General features: G+C 38.1%; 1 protein-coding gene across 2 annotated transcripts; it reads left to right on the forward strand.

The window, feature by feature from the left end:
* The first annotated feature begins 1,229 nt into the window (after positions 1 to 1,229).
* On the forward strand, positions 1,230 to 15,986 carry LOC145545283 (killer cell lectin-like receptor 3). Of its 2 annotated transcripts, XM_081589359.1 has the most exons (8): positions 1,230 to 1,431; positions 2,900 to 3,016; positions 5,122 to 5,211; positions 6,648 to 6,890; positions 9,643 to 9,785; positions 11,781 to 11,887; positions 15,231 to 15,377; positions 15,463 to 15,986. In XM_081589359.1, exons 2-8 carry the CDS (start codon positions 2,902 to 2,904, stop codon positions 15,467 to 15,469), a joined length of 852 nt encoding a protein of 283 aa, XP_081445485.1. In that variant the 5' UTR covers positions 1,230 to 1,431; positions 2,900 to 2,901; the 3' UTR covers positions 15,470 to 15,986. The 2 variants fall into 2 exon arrangements, with proteins under 2 accessions (XP_081445485.1, XP_081445486.1); XM_081589360.1 differs by lacking the exon at positions 5,122 to 5,211.
* Positions 15,987 to 24,383: the final 8,397 nt, after the last annotated feature.

Below are 24,383 nucleotides of genomic sequence, written 5' to 3' on the forward strand. Positions count from 1 at the left end.
TGGGGGTATTCTGGGAAGATCTGACTCATAGAAACAGACTTACAGAAATTAATTTCTTTTTGCTGAAAGATCATATGCCTTCATGAAGTAAGATTCATAGATTAAACTCAAATAGGAGAATATTTCATCAGTATCTTTTAAAAATATCAAATGTTATCATTTCCATACAACTAGTGTTATATAAACAGAAATAATTTCTGGAGGGCGTTTGGTAATATGTATCAAGGCTCTTTAATGTACATACCCCTTGACACCATATTTTAAAATGTTTTCCTAAGAAAATATTCAAAAGTACAGGCCAAACATTTTTTATATTCGCAAAAAGTTGAAAACAACTTAAATGTCCAGCAATACAGGATTTCCTGAATAAATTATGGTATAATATATATGGATAATAATTATACAATTGTTTTTAAGATCACACTTTAGATGAATATTTTTAAATGAAGAAACACTTATTAGAAAACAAGAGATCAAAAGTACTGTGTGTGGAATGACACCAACTCTGATAGCAAACAAAACATACAGATAAAAAACTAGAAGCACATACACCAAAATTTTATAGTGGAATTATGTTTTCAAATACTTTCTAAAATACGTTTATCTGCAATAAACATACGTGGAAAAATAAATTTTTATTTTTTTGTTTTTTTAAGAAATTATTTATTTATTTTAATTGGATGGTAATTACTTTACAATACTGTGATGGCCTCTGCCATACATCGACATGAATCAGACATAGGCCTACATGTGACCCCTTCTCCTGAATTCCTCTGCTGCATCCCTCCCTAACCCATCCCCCCAGGTTGTCACAGAGCACCAGCTTTGGGTTCCCTGAGTTATACATCAAACTTGCACTGGCCATCTATTTTACATGTAGTAATGTATATTTTTCAATGCTGAAATCTTTTATTGTCAAATAGCAATCTGTAAGCAAAAGTTTCTGAGACAAGTTATTTATTTAGTCATAATATTTCTTGTGTACATGTATCTATATTTATGCACACACATTTTAATCAATCGTTTTTGCTAGTAGCTTAGTCTAAGGATGCAAGTTTTTGTTAAAAGATCTTACCTTCTTGTTTCCGCCAAAGCTATGTTCATTTGTTTTTTCTGTCCTTCAATGTAGATTTTGAATGTCATTTTGCATAGCACCAAAGTGGTTGGTTAGATGAGATGGAGGAAGATATATTTACGACCATTTTCCTTTCTCATCAACATCAGCTTCTGTCATACAATTTCCTTTCATCACTTTGGTCAAGAGGAGGGGCAGAAAATTTTGAGTTAGAGCATGATTCAAAGACAATTCATTTCTGCCTCCATCTTACAGCCTCTCATGCACCCGAGGAATCGGGGATTGTAAAGGCCAGCTTCTCTCACCTTGTTCTGCTCAGTTCTCTCCATCTGCATCACTGGATGGCATAGACACAGGTAACGTTTGCTTTTATTGTCTCAGATCTTTGTAGCTGAGTATCTATTAGTCCTACTTATTTAAAAAAAGATTCTTGAGAAAAAAGATTCTAGGAATATGATAGTTTATTATAAATGACTTGGCATGAATATAGGAGGGATAGGAAAGCATTTTTTTTTTTTAATTGATTGGGTTAGAACTGCATTCACTCTAAAGAGGTGAAAACTATAGTTCAGCATTCATGGAAAATTATTTTCTTTTTACAAAATTTGTTATGATTTTTTACTTTGTATTATCAAAGTAAAGAGGAATTTGGGGGTTAATAACTTTTTATTTGGGTCTAATGATTTACATGTTGTCTTACCAATCTTGAAGGGTTCTGTAGTAGAAATGACCCTTTTTCCTTAGGAAATAGGGAAAATGTGAGTAATCAAGTTTAGATACTAAAGAAAGGAATTAAAAAATATAGTTACATGTGCTATTTGTTTTCCATATTTACTGTTTCTTAGCATCTTTTCATACTGATTAATATAAAAAAGGTACATCATAAATATCTACAGTTTAAAGTTTCTTTTTATATTGATATCAATTGATAGAATCCTTTATGGGTATTAACTAAAGACTGCCTGTTAACAAATTTTATTTTAGTGTAGCCTTCTCTGGTAGTTAGAAGATTATTTCTTTAAGTTTAATATGCACAGAATCATTTGGGATCAAAAATGCAAGTGTCTGGGGTCTAATGTAAGAGATTTTTATTCAGCACATCTCCCATGAGGCACTGGAATCTGAAATGTTGACCAGTGTGCAGTGTTAACCCTCAATAATTTTATTTTGCAAATGGTATATGAGATACACTTTCGTAGAGTCATGTTACAGTTGAAAAGAACAACATAGTATATTAATCTACTCAGGTCAAGAAATAATTATCACAAACTAGTATTCCAATCCTTCTAAGAAACTTCTACTGTCAATAATGTAGATCTGAATACATAATATATATGTATATACATATACATTTTAAGCCAAGATATTTATGTTTTTCAAAATCTCAAAAAAATACAATTTTGGTTTTTTGAATGAATAGTTTTAAAAGTATATCAGTAATTTGTGATGGTATCACTTTGCCGAACACTTGTATATGTATGTTGAACATTTTGAGCTAAATGGAATAGACCCAGCCTATTTAATCTATCAGTAAATTAAAAAAAAATTCTTTCCATATTTTCTAATAATCATAGCTATGGTTACTAGGAGTATAAATGATTTTAGCAAAAATATTGAAAGTTTTTCCTTTCTTATATAAATCAGGCTCAGTCTGCATACTTTAGGCCCTTGAAGAAATTGCTGAGCACACATCCACATGTGCACATACACACACATAATCTTCTTAATCCTAGTATATTTTTACAAACTGACATTTTAATCTTTCTTTGGAATGAAATCATTAGTTGAAAGCTTTAATGCAAAACATATATTTGTTTACTCTAGAGATGAGTGATCAAGAAGTGACTTATGCCACCCTGAGATTTCTTCAATCACCTTCAGAGTCACAAAACAGATTAAGACCTGAAGGTACTCAAAGACCTGACCAGACTGAGGAGAAAGGTACACGTTTGAAACATCTAGATTCACCTGACTCTTGTGTGCTTGCTAAGTCACTCCAGTTGTGTCCCACTCTCTGTGACCCCGTGGACTGTAGCCCATCAGGCTCCTCTGTCGATGGCATTTCCCAGGGAAGAATACCAGAGTGAGTTGCCATTTTCTCCTCTGGGGATCTTCCCGATCCAGGGATTGAACCTGTATCTCCTGTGGCTTGTGCACTGCTGGCAGATACTTTACTGCTGAGCCACCAGGGGAAGCCCTCTTATGGACCGTCAAACTTTTGACGTTAGAAATAAAAAGTTCTATCCATATTCTAGGTGTTCAGTTGATAATAAGAAACCATAGCGGTCTTTAATGGTCTTTTAAAATAAAATTTGTGAGAATGGAGAAATTGATGCATTCTTTTAAACTTGAGAAGGTAATAGAGTGTTTTTATTCAAATTTGGTCAAGAGAAATTCACAAGGACTCTTTTTTAGTTCCCCAGCTAATCGAATCTGCACCCCCTGCATTGGAAGTACGGAGTCCTAACCACTGGACAGCCAGGGAAGTCCCTTGTGAGGGCTTCCGAAGTAAAAAACAGACTAGAGTCTTGAGAAAACATTGCAGTTCCTAGAGAAATGTCTTACAGAATGTGAAGACATGAGAAATATGCATTAGAAGCAGTGTTTTTATTCAGACAAAAGGTATTTTTGGTGTCTTAAATATTTACTAAAACTTGATGGCAATGAAGAAACAAAAATGTTCAAATCAAAAGGGCATTCTAACTTTTCCATTCTCTCTCTGTACCTTCAAACAGTGTCACAAACTCTAAACTGAAAATGACTTTTACTGATTTAATGTAGTGTCCATCAGAGATACAAATTTTGGATATATATGTGTGTGTGTGTGTGTGTGTGTGTGTGTATAGAGAGAGAGAGGATCTTGAAAGTAGGAGAATAAATAGAGCATTGCTAGAGAAATTTTGAAGATAAATGAAGAAAAATTGATTTCTGGAAAGTTCTTTAAGAGATGGAGCCGAGTAATATTTGCAGCTTCAGAATACTCACTCTTGGCTACAAATTTCTCATGAATGTTGCCTGCTTTTTCCTTCTTCTTCATGATTAGTTGTGATCACAGAAATATGCCTATCATTGTGGATCCTCACAAATAAGTATTGTGTTTATTGCTATCTGGGCTTTTGTGGACAGAGGAACCTGGAAAGCTACAGTCCATAGGGTTGCAAAGAGTCATACATGATTGAACACCCCCCCGCGCCCCAAACACACCTGTCTGTGCTTTTCTAAGGGATACATTTTAAAAATCCTACAATACTCTTCTTGTGGCGTAGAATTTCTGCAATGGGTGAATGTAAGTAAAAAACCTGAGACTTTATAATTATTAGATGGCAAATTAAAAACAGTTTGTATGATGTATTTCTGTAAAACGTTTTTTAAAATTTTATTTGTCTATTTTTGCCTGTGCTGGGTCTTGAGTTGCTGCTTTTGGGCTTTCTCTAGTTGCAATGAGCGGAGGCTACTCTTTGTTGCTGTGAGCTGGCTTTTCATTGTGGAAACTTCTTTTGCTGAAGAGCACAGGAGCTTCCCAGGTGGCACAGTGGTAAAGAATCTTCCTGCCAATGCAGGAGACTGGGGTTCGATCCCTGGGTTGGGAAAATCCCCTGGACCAGGAAATGGCAACCCACTCCAGAACTCTTGCCTGAGAAATCCCATGGACAGAGGAACCTGGTGGGCTACAGTCCATGGGGTCACAAAGAGTCAGACTACTGATACGCACACACATGCACGCATGCATGCACATGCGCGCACACACACACACACACACACACACAGATTCTAGGGTGTGAGGGCTTCAGTAGTTGTAGCACACAGGCTCCGTAGTTGTGGTGCATGGGTTTAGTTGTCCGGCAGCATGTGGAATCTTCCTGGACCAGGGATTGAACTGGTATCGCCTGCATTGCAAGGCAGATTCTAAACCACTGGACCACCAGCATAGTTCCTGAAAATTTTTAGAGAAGATTGTTTCTATGTTTCAAATGGTGTCCAGGTTAAGATGAGTAGTGGGCTGAGCTCTGTCCCCAGTGATCACTTTCTTCCTTCTTTATTTAAAGAGTCTTCAGTGCCCTGGCACGGCATTGCAGTGACTCTTGGGATCCTCTGTTTACTTCTCTTGATGACAATCACCGTGCTGGGTATAAAGAGTAAGTAACCGAAATACATCCAAGTCTGAGTAATAGAAATAACCACCCCCTGTGTAGGTACCAACCGTGCTCTATCAATTGTTCCATGGCTATAATCAGAGAATGTTCCAGGAAGTGCTTTCTTAAGTGATTTTTTCCCCAGATATAATCACAGTGTGATTTTCATTTTCATTTTGTTTATCTATTCCTGTATCTCTGAAGCTGTAATGAGCACTTGTTCTGTATAAGGCATGTTAACATTATTTCTGATATAGGATTTAGCACAGAAGACCCCCTTTCCCATGGGGGATACCATCTCAGACCCCCAGTGGTGCCTGAAATCACAGATAGCACTGGACCCTGTACATACTATGGTTTTTTCCTATTCATACACACCTATGATAAAGTTCAATTTATAATTTAAGCACAGTAAGAGACTATCTGAATTGCCAGCATCACCACTCTTGTGATTTCAGACCATCATTAAGTGAAATAAGGGTTGAATACAAGCACTGCATACCCCGACAGTCATCTGATGAAGGCTACCAAGTGACTGATGAGACTGGGATACACTTGACAAAGGAATGATCCCCCTTCCTGGGGAACACAAGTGGGATGGCATGAGTTTCCATCACACTATGCAGAACTGCGTGCAATTTAAAACTTATGAATTACTTATTTCTAGAATTTTCTGTTTAACATTTTCAGGTTGTGGGTGATGGGGTAACTCAAACTGCAGAAGGAAAAACCAAGGTTAAGGGGGAACTATTGTAATATTCCGCCTTCTAAATTTACATCACTTTGAATCTCAGATACAAGTTCTTTGAGAAACAACTGCTCGAAAGTGAATTACGACTTTCTCTTAATTTTTTTAAAATCTATAACAAGGAAATGATTTAGTAAAATGAGTGAGTCTATGCATGGATGTTAGATGATCTTGAATGTGGCCTTTAGCTTTCATTTGAGTTCCTTGACATCTTTAGGGAAAAGTAGTAATATGTTACACTCAGATAAAACTATGTATTTGGGTCTTCCTCTCTTTTTTCTTATGGATATTCTGTCTATTCCAATGATATTGGTGCTATTTCTTCATGCTGTTTAGTGTAGATTTTCGTACTTAGAAGATGTATTGCTAAATGTTGGTCAGTTTCTCCTTTGGTACCTATTTGTAGACGACACGCTAACTTTAAAAGAAATTGAACTGTATGCTTAGATGTTACCATCATAATTTTATTTAGAAATCATGATTTATTTATTCTACACTTAGGTGGCCCATAGTGAGAAATCTGATGTTTCAATTTATATGGTCATGTTGTAGAGGTGTTACTTTCTAAAATTACTAATTAAAGGAATGAAATAGGTTGGTTGTCAAAGTGATATTTCTTTTCTCCTGTCCTAATTTCAACAGTGAAGCTTTATGAGTACTTTAAAAATTATACCTATGCTGTTAATTTTAGTTTTCCAGTATATTCAAGAAAAACATCAACAGGGGGAAATTCTACGGAACCTCAGTCAGAAGTATGATGTTATGCAAAATGACAACTACTTAAAGAAGCAACTTTTGACAAGGAAGACTTCAGAATGTGATAGACTAAATAAAACTCTTCAGCAAATAAAAGGAAAAGAAGAGATTCTTTTCTTTACAGAAAAGAAGGGATGCAATCAAGAAAAGAAGTCTTCAGAGTCTTTGCCAAATACAGGTATAGAAGAAATCTTGAGTTGAAGATTGCACAATTTTCCATTACTTATTCCTCCTCCAAAAGTTTTGAGGCTTAACACAGACTTACGTTATGTGCTAGGGATCCAGGTCTGCTAGACAACTTTTAATTTGTGCCTCTTAGATGTAGCATGGTCATTTGAGTTTGCTTATTTCAAATACGGGATTGAGACCCCAGGAATCGTGTTTGGATGTCTTATACTTCCCAAACTCAATTGCAGTTCTTGCCTTCTTATGCTCCCAGAAGGTGAAATAGTATTATATCAAGGCCCCCGAAAATTTGGATTGCTTTGGACCTGCAGGCAAATTAGACACTTCAACTTTGCTGCTGACATGAAATATGGAGACTCTAAGTAAAAATACATTTAGGCTAAAATAAGTGCAAATCCTTTTATTTGTATGCTGTTGTAAAGATAATTGTGTGTTTGTGTTTCCATTCTGTACTGACTTCAGATATTTGATCTATTTATGATCAACATGTACTTCCTCCAGTGGGCTTCCCCGACGGCTCAGCGGTAAAGAACCTGCCTGCAATGCAGGAGACACAGGAGACATGGGTTCAATCCCTGGGTGGGGAAGATCCCCTGGAGGAGGGCATGACAACCCACTCCAGTATTCTTGCCTAGAGAATCCCATGGACTGAGGATCCAGGCAGGCCACAGTCCATAGCATCGAAAAGAGTCAGACAAGGCTGAAGTGACTGTGCACATGCGTATTCCTTCTAATACGTCTACAAGACTTGCCAGAGTGTTGATGTTTGTGCAACATTGTGTGATGATACTATTCAAAACAAACATAAAATGTCATTCAAAACATCTAAGAAATAAGAATATTGTCTCATATAATAATAAACTCTGTTATGCATAATGATGGAATGAATTGGCCTGATTAATCAACTTCTAAATATTTTGTTTAGTGTTTATTATACAAAGAGATTTTGCATATTTGATATCATTTAGGTAGTTAGTAGTTGTGTACTGTTTCTATTACTGAGGAATTAATAATATTTTATTTTTTTGTTTCTTTTGTTTTATTTTTTTACTACCTATAAAAAATTTAGATTTCATGCTGTAGAAAGGTTCACATTTTGTTTTTTTTTCCCTTCTGTGGCCATTTTTCCACAGTCTTTTTTTTTTTAATTATTTACTTTTGGCTGTGCTGGGTTTCTGTTGCTGCATGGGCTTTTCACTAGTTGTGATGAGTCGGGGCTACTCTCTAGTTGCAGTACATAGACTTCTCATTGCGGTGCCTTCTCTTGTTGTGGACATGTGCTTTAGGGCACACTGGCTTCAGTAGTCGTGACACAGGGGCTCAATAGTTGCGGCTCCCAGGCTCTAGAGCACAGGCTTGATGGTCGTGGCACATGGGCTTAGCTGCTCCATGGAATGTGGGATCTTCCCAGGTTAGGGATTGGACCTGGGTCTCCTGCATTGGCAGGCAAATCTTTACCACTGAGCCACCAAAAATCTTCTTCCATAGTTTTAAATACTCCTCACAAACATGTCTGTTAGTGTTGTATGTTATTGTATTGCATTTATAACAATTTAAATGTTTTCTTTATTAGACTTTATTAGACAATTTTTGTGTTCTATAAATAATCATAAACATATTTTGAGGGATTAATAATATTTTGATTTTGTATATTGTAAAAGATGAGGACAAGAAACATTTCCAAAGAATAATTTTAATTTTATTTAGAAGGCATTTCAGAATCTCTAAACATTTATAAAGTTAATTTTATCATTATAAAAACAGCTTTTCAGAGGTATTATTAATATGCAAAAAGCTGCATATAATTAATGTATGTAACTTGATGAGTTGGGACATATGTATATATGGGTAAAACCATCCACAATTAGGGTAATAGGCATACTATCACCTTCAAAGGTTTTCTTATGTCCCTTTCTGCTCTGTGGTAAGAACACTTGGCATGAGGTCTGCCCTTTTAACAAGTTTGTAAGTGTTCGATTCAGTATTAGGTACAGGCACCAAGATGTACAGCAAATCTCTAGAATTTTTTCACCTTGAGTAATTGAGACTGTGTACCCATGAAACAACAGCCCTTTCCCTTCCCCCAGCTACCCCTTTTCTACTTTCTGTTTGACTGCTTTTAACATCTCATACAAGTGGAATCATGCAATATTTGCCCTTTATCATTGGCTTATTTCACCTAGCATAATTAACCTCAAGTTTCATCCATGAAGTTACCGATGGCAAGATTTCATTCTTAAGGCTGAGTAACAGTCCCTTTATTTTTTTATATTTATGAACTCTATATTTAGCTTTGGCAATAGACAAAAAAGTAAACATGACATTGTTAATTGTTGTGTTTCTTGATACAGGGCAATAAAAACAATGTTGATTCTATAAAAGTAGTCACCTTTGGTTAATCAAGAATGTGCTTCTCAATTGTTCTCTATCTCTGTTTTCATAACCTCAGAAGCCCAGGGCTGTAAAATTAGTATTCCCTTTAGAATAGATCACATTTTCTTCATCCATCAATGGACATTTGGGCTGTTTCCATTTCTCGGCTATTGTGAATAGTGCTGCAAAGACTATGGGAATGCAGAGTTCTCTCGGCATTCCAGACTTCTAATGAAACTCACATTATCATTATTGATAGCTGTTAAGATTTTTTGAGTTATGGAGGGCTGAAAAATATCTTCCTCTGCTTAACAAAATACCAGATGAAAAGACGTTTAAAGACGTTTAATGCTTTACCTTATGTATTATAGGCAAACTCGAAGAAGTCTCCTGGTGGTGTTGGGGAGTAAACTGTTATTACTTTACTGCTGAAACTAATAACTGGATGGGATGTAACCAGACTTGCCATAGTTACGATTCATCTCTTTTGAAGATAGATGATGCAGAAGAACTGGTATCATGGATTGTTATATGTACTTTTATCCTCTAGGCCTCTGTCTCTCACCTTTGGGCCCAAGATACTGAGAAAATGGGGGAGTTTAGAAAGAGGAACCTTCAGTTATTCCTTGTATCATGACTGTCAAATGAACAAAAATTGTATAGTTAAGAGTCTCAAAAAAAAATCAAGCAAACAGATTTTCCTAGTGAAATATCTTTGGTCTTTCCTTCTGTTAAGCTAATTACTTACAAGTAAGAACCGAAGAACATGAAGACTGTAACATGAAGAGCCTCCTTGAGGGTAGGAGTAGCAGTTGCTTCTTGGAGATCGAAATTGATGGGCTAAGTGTGACCTTCATCAGAATCCCTAGTAAATATTCCCCCCTGGGTGAATGATATTCTCAAATACCTTTTTGTTTTCCATAAAAAAGATAAAAAATTAATGAGCAGAAGGACTTGCCTGCTAATAGGAATATGATCTTGCTATTTTATAAGCATTCAATAGTTATTATATATCATGATGAGCACGATTATTTCCAAAATGGAAACCCCCTTGAAGATGCAATCTGGGTCTTTGCAATCATCTCCTTTACTTAGGACTCTGAAGAAAAAACATGGCTTTCCTTTGATGAAGTACTTAACCCTTTGGTAAATGGCAGCCTGGAGCCAGCAGTTATTTTTTTCCTATAAGGTGGTAACTGAAAACCCAAAGGCAGTGTAGTTTAGTAGTTACTGTTAGGAATCCAGGAGCCAGACTGCCTGGTACTGAATTCAGTTCTGCCGCTTACTAGCTGGGTTACCCTAGGCGAATTACTTAACTGCTCTGGGTCTCAGTTTTCCCACCTGCAAAATGTAAGATAATAATGAGAAACATAAAAGCGGTGGTAGTTTTACAAATGAGCTTTATGGTAATTTTCACTGCATCTGTAGGCAACATTCTGGAGGAGGTAATGGCAACCCACTCCAGTATTCTTGCCAGGATAATCCCATGGACAGAGGAGTCTGTCAGGCTACAGTCTGGGGTCTCAAGATTCGGACACAACTGAGTGACTGAGCATGTAGGCATGTAGGTAGCATTTACTTGATCAATATTTATATATATTAAACCAATACATATATCTCTCAAAAAGAATTGTAAAAAGAGAAAATACAGTAACAATAATATTGCATTTGTCTGTTAAATTTATTGCAAATAAAAACTACCTACACACACAAAATGTGTTTTTACAGAGAAATGGTTGCAACTGTCAGTCTGAAATCTCTACTTATCATCTAGAAAAACAAAACAAAATTTCTACGCAAATCTAGCAGATATTTTAAATCATAACATGAAAGAATTATGATGTCAAGTCATAAAATAATTTTTTATATTTGTTGCCCTAAAATAATTAAAATTAATTTAGGAATATATTCAGTCATTTAATCAGAAATTATGTACTATGTCACTTTGATATATTACATTTGGGGGCATAGTAAATATTTCCAAATTTGGCCCTGTTTCCCTCCACCCCTTCCAACTACTGAACTACAGCAAGTCTTTTTTTTTTTTATGAAGTTGAAGGCTCTGATGCACACATCTCCACAAACATTTGTTATTTTAATAATTTGTTTATAAGATGTCTTCTTTCACTTGGAATGTGTAATGATCATTTTTCTTAACTCTTAAGTTTTCTCTGGAGCATGACTTTGAATAGTTTCATAAAATGTCATGTATTATTTAACAACTCTTCTACTGTTAGATATTTAGATTTAAACTTTTCCACATTTTAAATAACCTATTAGACTGGCAGCCATTTGTAACAGAAATAAACTATTAGATGAAAATTGCTTTGGAAAATGAAAATACAGGGGTTGAAGGAAGAGAAGGTCTTTTATGAAGGAGGGATGAAGGATCGTGTAGAAATTAGCAGACCACTGGTAGTAGAAACAGCTGGATCTTTTACCTGACCTTATTTTCATTCATTTAACAGATGGGAATTTAGTCCCATGATATGTTTTGTTTCCTTTATAGGAATTCCTTCAACCCCAGACTTGTCAAAATTCCTACTGGATTGGATCATCATTTAGCAAAAGGGAAAATAGGTGGAAATGGATTGACAATGGCATACCTTCTAGACTGTAAGTTTCTGGGATGCATTCAAACTCTAATATTGGTGTTGGGTTGGAATGATTGTTTCTAAAAAGAATCTTCATGTAGCTCAGCTCATTTTCAGGTAGAAGTCATTAATAAGAAGAATGAGAATGATTTTAAAAGTGTTTCAGGAAGTATAGTTTAAAAAGGAAGAGAAGCATCATACAGAGTTATTAATACAAAATTATGATGCTAAACAGATGTTCAAAAGTATGTGTTATGAGGACCACAGACTAAAACAGAATCATAAAGTAAGGCAATGTGATGTGATTGGACCATTCTGAGTTACCCATAGTGATCCCTTCCACAGCCACAAATAAGTATTTTGAGTATCCTCAAAATTCACTTGAAACTCCTTTGTATTAGTGGTGGTGGTAATGGTTTAGTCACTAAGTTGTGTCTGACTTTTGCAGCCCCATGGACTGTAGCCCGCCTAGCTCCTCTGTCCATGGGACTTCCCAAGCAAGAATACTGGAGTGGGTTGCCATTTCTTTCTTCAGGGGATCTTCCCAACCCAGGGATTGAAACTGTGTCTCCTGTATCCCCTGCTTTGCATGCAGATTCTTTACCATTGAGCCATCAGGAAGCCTTTGTATTAGTAGTTTATATTAATTATAAATAAACATAAATGTAAATATAAACATACACACATGCATGTGTATACACATATATACACCCACACCCTTGCTATAGTCCTTCTATTAAGTACAGTACTTTGTGGACTCTTGCATTTATATTTAGTTATAATCTGCTATTCAATGATTTTTTTAAAAAAATCTGAACTGTTACATTTTTATTTCTAGGAATTCTCTTACATTTTCAAATCTTCTTGCTAGTTACTCATGTATTCAAACTGTCTTGAGTGTATTTATTTCTTGAAAGATATTTATCATCTGCAATTTATATTTGGTACCTGATCATTTTAATATTTGAAGTTTTGTGGGTCCAACCTATCACATCTTTTGTTCATGATGTCATTTTCTTTGTAGTGCTTAGTGGTGTTTTTTTTTGAGCCTCTGGAAATTATTTGAGGATTGAGATGAAGGTGGCTTCCTCAAGAAAAAAATTTGCCTTTGTTGGCTGTCTTGGGGCATTGTGAAACTGAGCAGTTTTTAATTCTAAATTTGAGCTCTGCAAGTAGGTGATTCTGGGCTGCAAACCTACAAGAGATGTCATTCAGGAAACAACCTTAATGTAATCATAGTCTGTGAGTACAGTTTCAGGTGAACACTTTCAGGGCCAAAATAAGATGCTCACATTGCATAATTAATCAAATCCATGTTAAACACATAGCGCTATGCAAGGGGAAAGAAATGGGATAGCCTATCACACTTGGATGGGATGGGATAGGTTGTCACAGTTAGGAGAAGGGGCAAGTGTGTGAAAAGATGCCCTGGATCCTAAGTTACACACTCTTCATCTGATCTGGCTCTGTGGTATCACAGTTCCCTGAGGATGGTGGAAGGGCCAGACATGAGATTTTGAGTAAGGGGGCCAATGGACAGAAGGTTCCTGTGGCCAGCATGTGACTTTTCTCTAGTGGGTGGATACAGGAGCAAGCATGCCTGGTTAGAGCTGCAGCTTTGCAGTTAACCTGAGGGGCAGTTATAGATTCTACCGGAGTTCCTCAGGCAGAGGGCCAGAATGAGTGTCACCCATGGTGACAAACTTAAGACTGAATGTAGAGTGCCTGTGTTCATCATGTATATTTTATGTCTGCTTGATTCTTCCTTTCCTATGTTCAGCACACATGGGTTCCACTTACTCTTTGTGTTTGTACTCAGTTGCTCAGTTGTGTCCAACCCTTGGACTGTGTAGCCCACCAGGTTCCTCTGTCCATGGAATTTTCCAGGTCAGAACACTGGAGTGGGTTGCCATTTCCTTCTCCAGGGGATCTTCCCAACCCAGGGATTGAACCTACATCTCCATTGGCAGGTGGATTCTTTACTGCCAAGCGAAGCCCTCTGCTTACTGTATCTAACAAATCACATAGGTTACCAACTTACTGAACACATCTGGTACTTTCTGCTTGTGCCTCACAAGCTATTTAGTTTCATTTATCTTCCTTAATTGTTTCTCTTTTTACCTGTGTCATATTCAAGTATTCCTAGGTAATAATACAGCAAATGCAAATTGCATGAGGGGTGGTTTGTGATTTTGGATTGTTAGGTGGGATTACTCCTTTTCTCTTCTGCTTAAATTCAAGGTTCAAGATAGTCCTAAGGTGGTTTATATTGGAAATATATCACTTTTGTCTCAACCCTTTTGGTAGCTTGTTTTCTATGCATTGAGTTGGCCAGAAAGTTGGTTCAGGTTTTCCTCTAAGATGTTATGAACTTTTCTGACCAATCCAACAGAATTTTCATCTTGGGCAGAATTCATTCTTTAGTCTGCTACATCTAAGGGAAAGACTGGTTTCACTGCTTCCCTTATCCTTCTGGGTTTCCATCTTTGCTTAACCCTCATAGTCTGAGCATGAATCTGCCTCTTGCCAGTCCATGAACTTACTCAAGAGGTTTTAAAATTTTTTTTTCAGCATTTTAAACTATTTTCAACAGGAAGATAGTTCTCCCCTAATCTACCACTTTGCTGAAATAGAGATATCGTTTTAGATATTTTTTCAGTGAAATTTTAGTATTTTAGTTAATAACTATTAGCTATGGGGGTAACAGCCCCATAAGCTAACTGGGAGAGAGGGAAAGAAAAGACATAAAACATCCATTCAACAACTTCATCTCTGCCTATATTCCAATTCTACTTTTTCTTCTTAAATTATATTCACATGCGACCTTGTTACCTGTATCATAGAAATTCAGTTCCTCTCCTTTTAAATATCTCATTTTAATTGAAATAATTAACACAAGAAAGCAGGTTACTATGTCATGATCCCAACTAGCAATATTGCTCTCTGATCAAAAATTACCAGTGTGAAACAACATGTGAGGTTATAGATGTGATCGAGAAGATATTATTTTATTTAATGGGCTAAGAGCAATAGAAAATCTTTTAGTTTATTTATTTATTTGGCTGAGCCGACTCTTAGTTTCAAATATACAGAATCTTTCGTTGTTGTGTGTGAACTCTCAGTTGTGGCTTGTTGGCATGTGGGATCTAGTTTTCTGACCAAGGATCAAACCCAGGCCCCTTGCATTGGGAGTGTGGAGTCTTAGTCACCGGACCATTATGGAAGTCCCGAAAATCTTTTAGTGATGAACTTAGCATTAATATTTCCATAGGCCAGATATTTAGAAAATAGACTTAAAAATATGATTTATGTTGTTGTAAGCTGCCGAATTAAACAGTTGACCGTGTATGTTTTCTGTCCTCCAGCGATTTGACAATAATGGATTATCGTTTTAGAAAAAGTGTATGTCCATTTTTGACCTCAACAAGAATAGACACTATTGATTGCTATAAAACCTATAATTGTATCTGCGAGAAGAGAATTGATTGCTTCAATAACACTAAGAAGAAAAGGTGAAATGGAATTTTGTAAATTTTTTTGTTGTTGGTTTTCTATAGTAATTTGTGGTTAATTATAAATTAATGTTTTTGACTGCAGGACTTAGTTCACTGTAGAAACAGAGATGAGATGGAAGAGGAAGAGAAAACGCTCTTTTGGACTGTGATCGAAGACATCAGATGCTGTGTGTCTTGTTGGGGAAGAGAGAACCATTTCGTCTTTGGAGAGCAGTTACCCCTCTCTTTTAATGGCTTTGAGGAGTTGCTCTCTCTTTTCCTGAAACACTCACAGAATCAATTAGACAAGTTTGATAAATAGCTTGAGTTTTTTCCTTATCAATAGGATAAATCATTTCAATAGACTCTGGCTTTGAGAGACCATAATTAATAACTAAAAAGTAGTTATCCTCCCTCCCACCCCATCTAGATACTTAGCTCTCATCAAAAATAATTTTGCTATAATTTCAAACTTACTGAATAGTTGAAACAGTAGTACAAGGAACTATCATGTAATCTTTGCCCACGGTTACCATTTGTTTAAATTTTACTGTATATGCGTTTTATAGTTTCTTTCTCTCTGTCTCTTTCCTTGCTGATTCATTTGATAATAAATTTAGAACATTATGCCCCTTTGTCTAAATATTTCACAAGAGCAAGGATTTTTGTCCTCTATAACCATAGAACAATTGTCAAAATCAGGCAATTTAACACTGGTACAGTACTATGCGGGAAGCCTGGTGCGCTGCTGTTTGTGGGGTAGCAAAGAGTTGGACATGACTGAGTGACTGAACAACCAATAGCAGACTTCCAACTGATACACAGTTCTCCCCATCAGCTCTAGACGTGGCCCTTCATAATTCGAAACACAGTGTTACAATGATGAATTCCACCATCACTTCTTATACAAAGTGGTAGTGGAAAAGGAAGAAGAAAAAAGACATAATTTCTTATCATGTAACTATAGAAATATAGCTATAAAAAGAGTTGTAAAAAAATAGCTACCAATCCCCTTGTCTGTGTAATAGTTTATGAAGCCATAGTTGAATTTATCACTTTCTATTCCTACCACTCATTTTTCTCATGACGCTAATGCCTCAACTAGTTGTGCAGCTGATTGGTGTTGTGATGACGAATAGGAAAACCAGGCCCCTGGACGGAAGAGCCCCAGCTCTCTCCGGCACCTGAAAGAATACCCTAATTATCTGTGTAACTGAATAGAATCATACATTCTATTATGCTTATTGGGGTATGACCACAGGCCTATTGATAATTGTCCACAGTTAACTACCTAGGCTTAAGGCATATGAATCACGGGTTAACTTTGATTGTATCTTTCTTTTCTTTTGTTCAGACTAGTGTCAGCGAATTTGGGAAGGTGGGTTTGGGCACGTACACTTAGGGTATATAAGGTTTTCACAAAAACTGGTTGGGGTGCTTGGCTAAGAGGAGACTCTGCCTTGGGCCCGCCCGTGTAATCAACTGTACTCCACTATCTTCAGTGTCCTTCACAGTGAGTTTGTTTCCCTGAACACGTGGCTACAACAGTATGAATATAACATACTGGTTTGTCAAGTTGGTTCTGAGCCTTTAGGCGGAACTGACTTGAAGACAGAGTCTGGGGTAAATACATAGCACATTAACATAGCTTAAGACAAATATTTTCATAAGAAAAATCCATTGGTTAGCTCAAGCTATGAGAAAAGTTAAGTTCAGATGGAACCAGGTGTCATTATGGCAACACAGAATTTTAAGAGAAACCTCTTTTTAAATTTATATAGAGAAGGGGGAAAAAATGTAACACTAGTTTGTTTCCTCCTGCCCTTTAAAGGAGAGAGAAAAAATGTCTGACACTTGCAGCCTATTTTCTCCGTTTGGAGACCCCTGGCCTTCCGCCTGTTACCCTCTCAGTACCACAGATCTTTATGTCTCACCACAGAGAGGAGTTCAGCGGGAGGCAAAGTGGTAGATAAGAACTGATTTATTAGAACAGGACTATTGTCAGGTTTACAAGCGAGTGGGTGAGAAATGCCATGCCCGGAGAACTTAGTGTGGTACAGTTTAATAATAAAAGGAAAAGTGGGCGTGGGGAGAGGAACTTCCTTGTCTTTCTTGAGTAGTCCTCATGCTTCCATCATCAGCTCCTCCTCCAGGTTGGGCAAGGGAGTTTTCTTGTCCCTACATGGTCAAGCTAGGTTCACAAATTATTGTTGTTCGTGTGTGCACAGAGCATGTCCTAGGGATCATTAACTTTCTGAGTACACAGGGTAGGATGTGGGTCTCATACCACCATTGTTTTATTGTTTGGGGGCATGTCTTATGCTTTTGTTGCATGACTTTGTTGCTAAGCAAATTTGCTTGGTTTTGTGGTTCAGCAAACATGATTTTGCTTACAAAAAAGATCTTTATGACCCAGATAACCATGATGGTGTGATCACTCACCTAGAGCCAGACATCCTGGAATGCGAAGTCAAGTGGGCCTTCGGAAGCATCACTACGAACAAAGCTAGTGGAGGTGATGGAATTCCAGTTGAGCTATTTCAAATCCTCAAAGATGATGCTGTGAAAGTGCTGCACTCAATATGCCAGCAAATTTGGAAAACTCAGCAGTGGCCACAGGACTGGAAAATGTCAGTTTTCATTCCAATCCCAAAGAAAGGCAATGCCAAAGAATGCTCGAACTACCGCACAATTGTACTCATCTCACACGCGAGTAAAGTAATGCTCAAAATCCTCCAAGCCAGGCTTCAATAGTATGTGAACCAAGAACTTGCAGATGTTCAAGCTGGATTTAGAAAAGGCAGAGGAACCAGAGATCACATTGCCAACATCCGTTGGATCATCAAAAAAGCAAGAGAGTTCCAGAAAAACATCTACTTCTGCTTTATTGACTACACCAAAGCCTTTGACTGTGTGGATCACAACAAACTGTGGAAAATTCTTCAAGAGATGGGAATACCAGACCACCTGACCTGCCTTCTGAGCAATCTGTATGTAGGTCAAGAAGCAACAGTTGGAACTGGACATGGAACAACAGATTCATTCCAAATCAGGAAAGGAGTACATCAAGGCTGTATATTGTCACCCTGCTTATTTAACTTAAATGCAGAGTACATCATGCGAACTGCCAGGCTGGATGAAGCACAAGCTGGAATCAAGATTGTCAGGAGAAATATCAAAAACCTCAGATATGCAGATGACACCACCCTTATGGCAGAAAGTGAAGAACTAAAGAGCCTCTTGATGAAAGTGAAAAAGGAGAGTCAAAAAGTTGGCTTAAAGCTCAACGTTCAGAAAACTAAGTTTATGGCATCTGGTCCCATCACCTCATGGCAAATAGAGACTTTATTTTGGGGGGTTCTAAAATCACTGCAGATGGTGACTGAAGCCATGAAATTTAAAAATGCCTGCTCCTTGGAAGAAAAGTTATGACCAACCTAGATAGCTTATTAAAAAGCAGAGACTTTACTTTGCCAACAAAGCTCCATCTAGTCAAAACTATGGTTTTTACAGTAGTCATATATTCATGTGAGAGTTGGACTATAAAGAAAGCTGAGTGCAGAAGAATTGATGCTTTTGAACTTTGGTGTTGGAGAAGACTCTTGAGAGTCCCTTGGACAGAGAGGAGATTCAGCCAGTCCATCCTAAAGGAAATCAGTTCTGAATGTTCATTGAAATGACAGATGCTGAAGCTGAAACTCCAATACTTTGGCCATCTGATGTGAAGAACTGACTCATCTGAAAAGACCCTGATGCTGGGAAAGATTGAAGGCAGGAGGAGAAGGGGACAACAGAGGCTGAGATGGTTGGATGGCATCACTGACTCAATGGACATGAGTTTGAGTAAACTCCAGGAGTTGGTGATGGACAGGGAAACCTGGCGTGCTGCAGTCCATGGGGTCACAAGGAGTCGGACACAACTGATCGACTTAACTGAACTGAACTGAAACATGATTTGCCCAGTCTGATGACTCAGCAGTAAAGAATCAACCTGCCAATGCAGGAGACAGAGTTCAATCCCAGTGTCGGGAAGATGCTCTGGAGAAGAAAATGGCAATCCACTGCAGTATTATTGCCTGGGAAATCTCATGGATAGAGAAGCCTCGAGGGCTAACAGTTCATGGGGTCGCAAACGAATTGGACACAACTTAGTGACTAAACAATAACAAAAACCTGCGTTCTTGAGTAATCATTAACTTACAGAGGTCTCATGTATTTTTTCTACTTACAGTCCCCTAGTGGCATTAACAATTTGATCACTTACTTTGTCCCTTTATTCTGTCCCTATCAGTTGGGATCCCTTATCTAGTGTAATGACCCCTGCCAACTGTTCCTGTCCTACTGTACAGATAGGCTTTATTTAATTAAACTATCTTTGTTATGTCTTCTATTACCTCAGGATCTCTGGGCTATTTTATTGATATAACTACCCATGACAGCAAGAAGATCAAACAAGTCAATCTTAAGGGAGATCAACCCTGAATATTCACTGGAAGGACTGATGCTGAAGCTGAAGCTCCAGTATTTTGGTCAACTGATGCGAAGAGCCAACTCATTAGAAAAGTTTCTGATGCTGGGAAAGATTGAGGGCAAAAGGAGAAGAGGGCATCAGAGGATGAGATGGCTGGATGGCATCACCAGTGCAATGAACATGAACTTGGGCAAACTCCAGAAGATGGTGAGGGACTGGGAGGCCTGACGTGCTGCAGTCCATGGGGTCACAGAGTTGGACACAACTGGGTGACTGAACAACAGCAGCAACCATCCAAGAAGGAAGCCAAACTAGGCATAGAAGGGAGCTAGGACTCGACTGCCATGAAGAACATCCCCTTATTACAAGTGTTCAGGCTCTGCATGATTTCTCCATCTTGTGCTTCCTGACCTATTACAGAAATGAGGAACCTCTTATTAGACAGAAGCATGACATTGTTACATAAAGTTTAAATACAAATATAAGGATGGCAATGAACAATAAGGTAAGAATACACACCTTTGGGCCTGTTTGTGTTGGGACCTATCTTTTGCTCTTCCCTTCTCTGCTTTTTATTGTGGGGAAACTAACACCTTCAAGCTGCATTTCCCAATGTCTTTAACCAAACAAACCCTGAGACAAAACTTAAGTGCTATCAATGCTGATGCTGAAGCTCCAATACTTTGGCCACCTAATGCAAAGAGCTGACTCATTGGAATAGATCCCCGCCCACCCCCCACCCCCCTCTGATGCTGGGGAAGATGGAGGGCAGGAGGAGAAGGGAGTGACAGGATGGGATGGTTGGATGACATCACTGACTCAATGAACATGAGTGTGAGCAAACTCTGGGACATGGTGAAGGACAGGAAAGCCTGGTGTGCTCCAGTCTATGGGGTCACAAAAAGTCTGACAGGAGTTAGCAACTGAAAAACAACAACAATCAATGCTGCTGTACAGCATAGGGCTCAGCTTGGTGCTCTGTGATGACCTAGAAGGGTGGGGGTGGAGCCATGGGAGGGAGGCTCAAGAGGGAGGAGACATATATATATACATATAGCTGATTCACTTTCTTGTACAGCAGAAACTAACACAACATTATAAAGCAAGTATACACCCCCCAAAAAAACCAAATGCTTTATATGGCAATGAAACTGAGGGAAAGAGGAAGTGAGGTGAAGGAGGATGGGAAATAAATACAAAGAGATACATAGCTGAGCTGGCCACTGCTTCACAAATGGACAAAACAAGGTCACATGACCTTGGGGAACTTGGCTGTAAAGAAACACTGGAAGTGTAACCCTAGTTTAAGAGGGAGTAGAAGCTTCTGGATATGGCTAAACTATGAGTGTCCTTATTGAGTTCTAAGTGGTTTCTTAGCATCTTTGTCACCTTCTTGATCAGTAAGTAAGTAAGTGAAAGTTACTCAGTTGTGTCCGGCTCTTTGCGATCCCATGGACAATGGACTACACAGTCCATGGAATTCTCCAGGCCAGAATACTGGAGTGGGTAGCCTTTCCCTCCTCTGGGGATTTTCCCAACCCAGCAATCAAACCCAGGTCTCCTGCATTGCAGGTGGCTTCTTTACCAGCTGAACTACAAGGGAAGCCCAGTACCTTGAATAAAATTTCCTCTCTTTTAAAACAGAGAGATTTGTTTTCCTTGCTGGATTTTGATTGGTACAATATATTTTCTTACTTTCTTATTATAACTATCCTGTGAGATAATAACACCTTGGACATGTTGCAGGTTTACTTCAGACCACTATAATCAAATCAGTATTGCAATAAAGTGAATGTTACCATAAAGTGAGTTACACAGCTTTTGTTTCTTTGTTTGTTTCCCAGTGCATATAAAAGTTATGTTTGCATTATCCTGTAGTAGTCTATTAAGTGAGCAATAGTATTATGTCTTAAAAAACACACACACAATGTGCATACCAGAAAAAAATTAATAAAAAAAAGTTAAAAAAATAAAACCAATGTGAATAACTTATTTAGAAAATGCTTCATTGCTAAAATATGCTAGCCGTCATATGAGCCTCCAATGAGCTGTAATCTTTTTGCTGGTGGAGGGTCTTGCCTTGATATTTGATTATGGCCTGCTGATCAGGGTGGTGGTTGCTGAAGGTTGGGGGTGACTGTGGCAATTTCTTAAAATAAGACTTGTGTTACATGTGTGTACTCAGTCATACCCAACTCTTTGGGATGCCATGGTCTGTAGTCTGCCAGGCTCCTCTGTCCATGGAATTTTCCAGGCAAGAATACTGGAGTGGGTTGCCATTTCCTTCTCCAGGAGATTGTCTTAAACCAGGGATCAAATTGGCATCTCCTGCATGTCCTGCATTGCACGCAGATTCTTTACCATTGAGCCATCAGGGAAGCAGAAGTGAAGTTTGCCACATCAATTGACTCTTCCTTTCAGGAACAATTTCTCTGTAGCATGCCATATTTTCAGAAAGCATTTTACCCACAGCAGAACTTCTTTTTCAAAATTGGAGCCAATCCTCTCAAATACTGCTGCTGTTTTATCAACTAAGTTTATGTAATATTCTAAATCCTCTATTGTCATTTCAATAATTTTCACCAAATCTTCACCAGGATTAGATTCCATTTCAGGAAACCACTTTCTTTGCTCATCTTTAAGAAGCAACTCCTCATCCTTTAAAGTTTTATCATGAGAGATTGCAGCGATTCAACCATATCATCAGGCTCTACTTCTCTTGCTATTTCTGCCACATCTGTCATTACTTCCTCCACTAAAATCTTGAACTTCTCAAAGTCATCCATGAGGGCTGAGACCACTTCTTCCAAATACCCGCGTATGTTGATACTTCAACCTCTTCTCATGAATCACAAATATTCTTAATGGCATTTAGGATGGTGAAGATTTCCCCCTCTCTCCTTTCTTCTTTTCCTTCCTTTCTTTCACTATCTACTCATATATGGTATGATTTTTTCCCCCTCCATTTTTCAATCACAATCCTTTACTTCACAGGTACTATTTTTTTGGCTTGCTTGTTCTAGGTGATGAGAGAGGTCAGTTCAGTTCAGTTCAGTCACTCAGTCATGTCCAAATCTTTGTGACCCCGTGGACTGCAGCATGCCAGGCCTCCCTCTCCATCACCAATTCCTGGAGATTACTCAAACTCATGTCCACTGAGTCGGTGATGCCATCCAACCGTCTCATCCTCTGTCATCCCCTTCTTCTGTCTTCAATCTTTCCCAGAATCAGGGTCTTTTCCAATGAGTCTGTTCTTCACATCAGATGGCCAAAGTATTGGAGTTTCAGCTTCAGCATCAGTCCTTTCAATGAATATTCAGGATTGATTTCCTTTAGGATGGACTGGTTGAATCTCCTTGCAGTCCAAGGGACTCTCAAGAGTCTTCTCCAACACCACAGTTCAAAAGCATCAATTCTTCGGCACTCAGCTTTCTTTATAGTCCAACTCTCACATCCATACATGACTACTGGAAAAACCATAGCTTTGACTAGATGGACCTTTGTTGGCAAAGTAATGTTTCTGCTTTTTAATATGCTGTCTAGGTTGGTCATAGCTTTTCTTCCAAGGAGCAAATATCTTTTAATTTCATGGCTGTTGTCACCATCTACAGTGATTTTGGAGCCCCTCAAAATAAAGTCTGTCACTGCTTCCATTGTTTCCCCATCTATTTGCCATGAAGTGATGGGACCAGATGCCACAATCTTAGTTTTCTGAATGTTGAATTTTAAGCCAGCTTTTTCACTCTTCTCTTTCCCTTTCATCAAGAGGCTCTTTAGTTTTTCTTCACTTTCTGCCATAAGGGTGGTGTCATATGCATATCTGAAGTTATTGATATTTCTCCCGGCAATCTTGATTCCAGCTTTTGCTTCATCCAGCCTGGCATTTTGCATGATGTACTCTGCATTTAAGTTAAATAAGCAGGGTGACAATATACAGCCTTGACATAGTCCTTTCCCAAGTTGGATCCAGTCTGTTGTTCCATGTCCAGTTCTAACTGTTGCTTCTTGACCTGCATACAGATTTCTCAGGAGGCAGGTCAGGTGGTCTGGTATTCCCATCCCTTGAAGAATTTTCCACAGTTTGTTGTGATCCACACAGTCAAAGGCTTTGGCATAGTCAATAAAGCAGATGTTTTTCTGGAACTCTCTTGCTTTTTCAATGATCCAACTGATGTTGGCAATGTGATCTCTGGTTCCTCTGCCTTTTCTAAATCCAGCTTGAACATCTGCAAGTTCTTGGTTCACATACTGTTAAAGCCTGGCTTAGAGGATTTTGATCATTACTTTGCTAGCATGTGAGATGAGTGTAGTTGTGCAGTAGTTCGAGCATTCTTTGGCATTGCCTTTCTTTGGGATTGGAATGAAAACTGACATTTTCCAGTCCTGTGGCCACTGCTGAGTTTTCCAAATTTGCTGGCATATTGAGTGCAGCACTTTCACAGCATCATCTTTTAGGATTTGAAACAGTTCAACTGGAATTCCATCACCTCCACTAGCTTTGTTCGTAATGATGCTTCCTAAGGTTTACTCGACTTTGCATTCCAGGATTCTGG

Source organism: Giraffa tippelskirchi, chromosome 4 (genome assembly GCF_054371585.1).
Source record: "Giraffa tippelskirchi isolate mGirTip1 chromosome 4, T2T-mGirTip1v1.2.pri, whole genome shotgun sequence".
In the NCBI taxonomy this organism is placed as follows: Eukaryota; Metazoa; Chordata; class Mammalia; order Artiodactyla; family Giraffidae; genus Giraffa; species Giraffa tippelskirchi.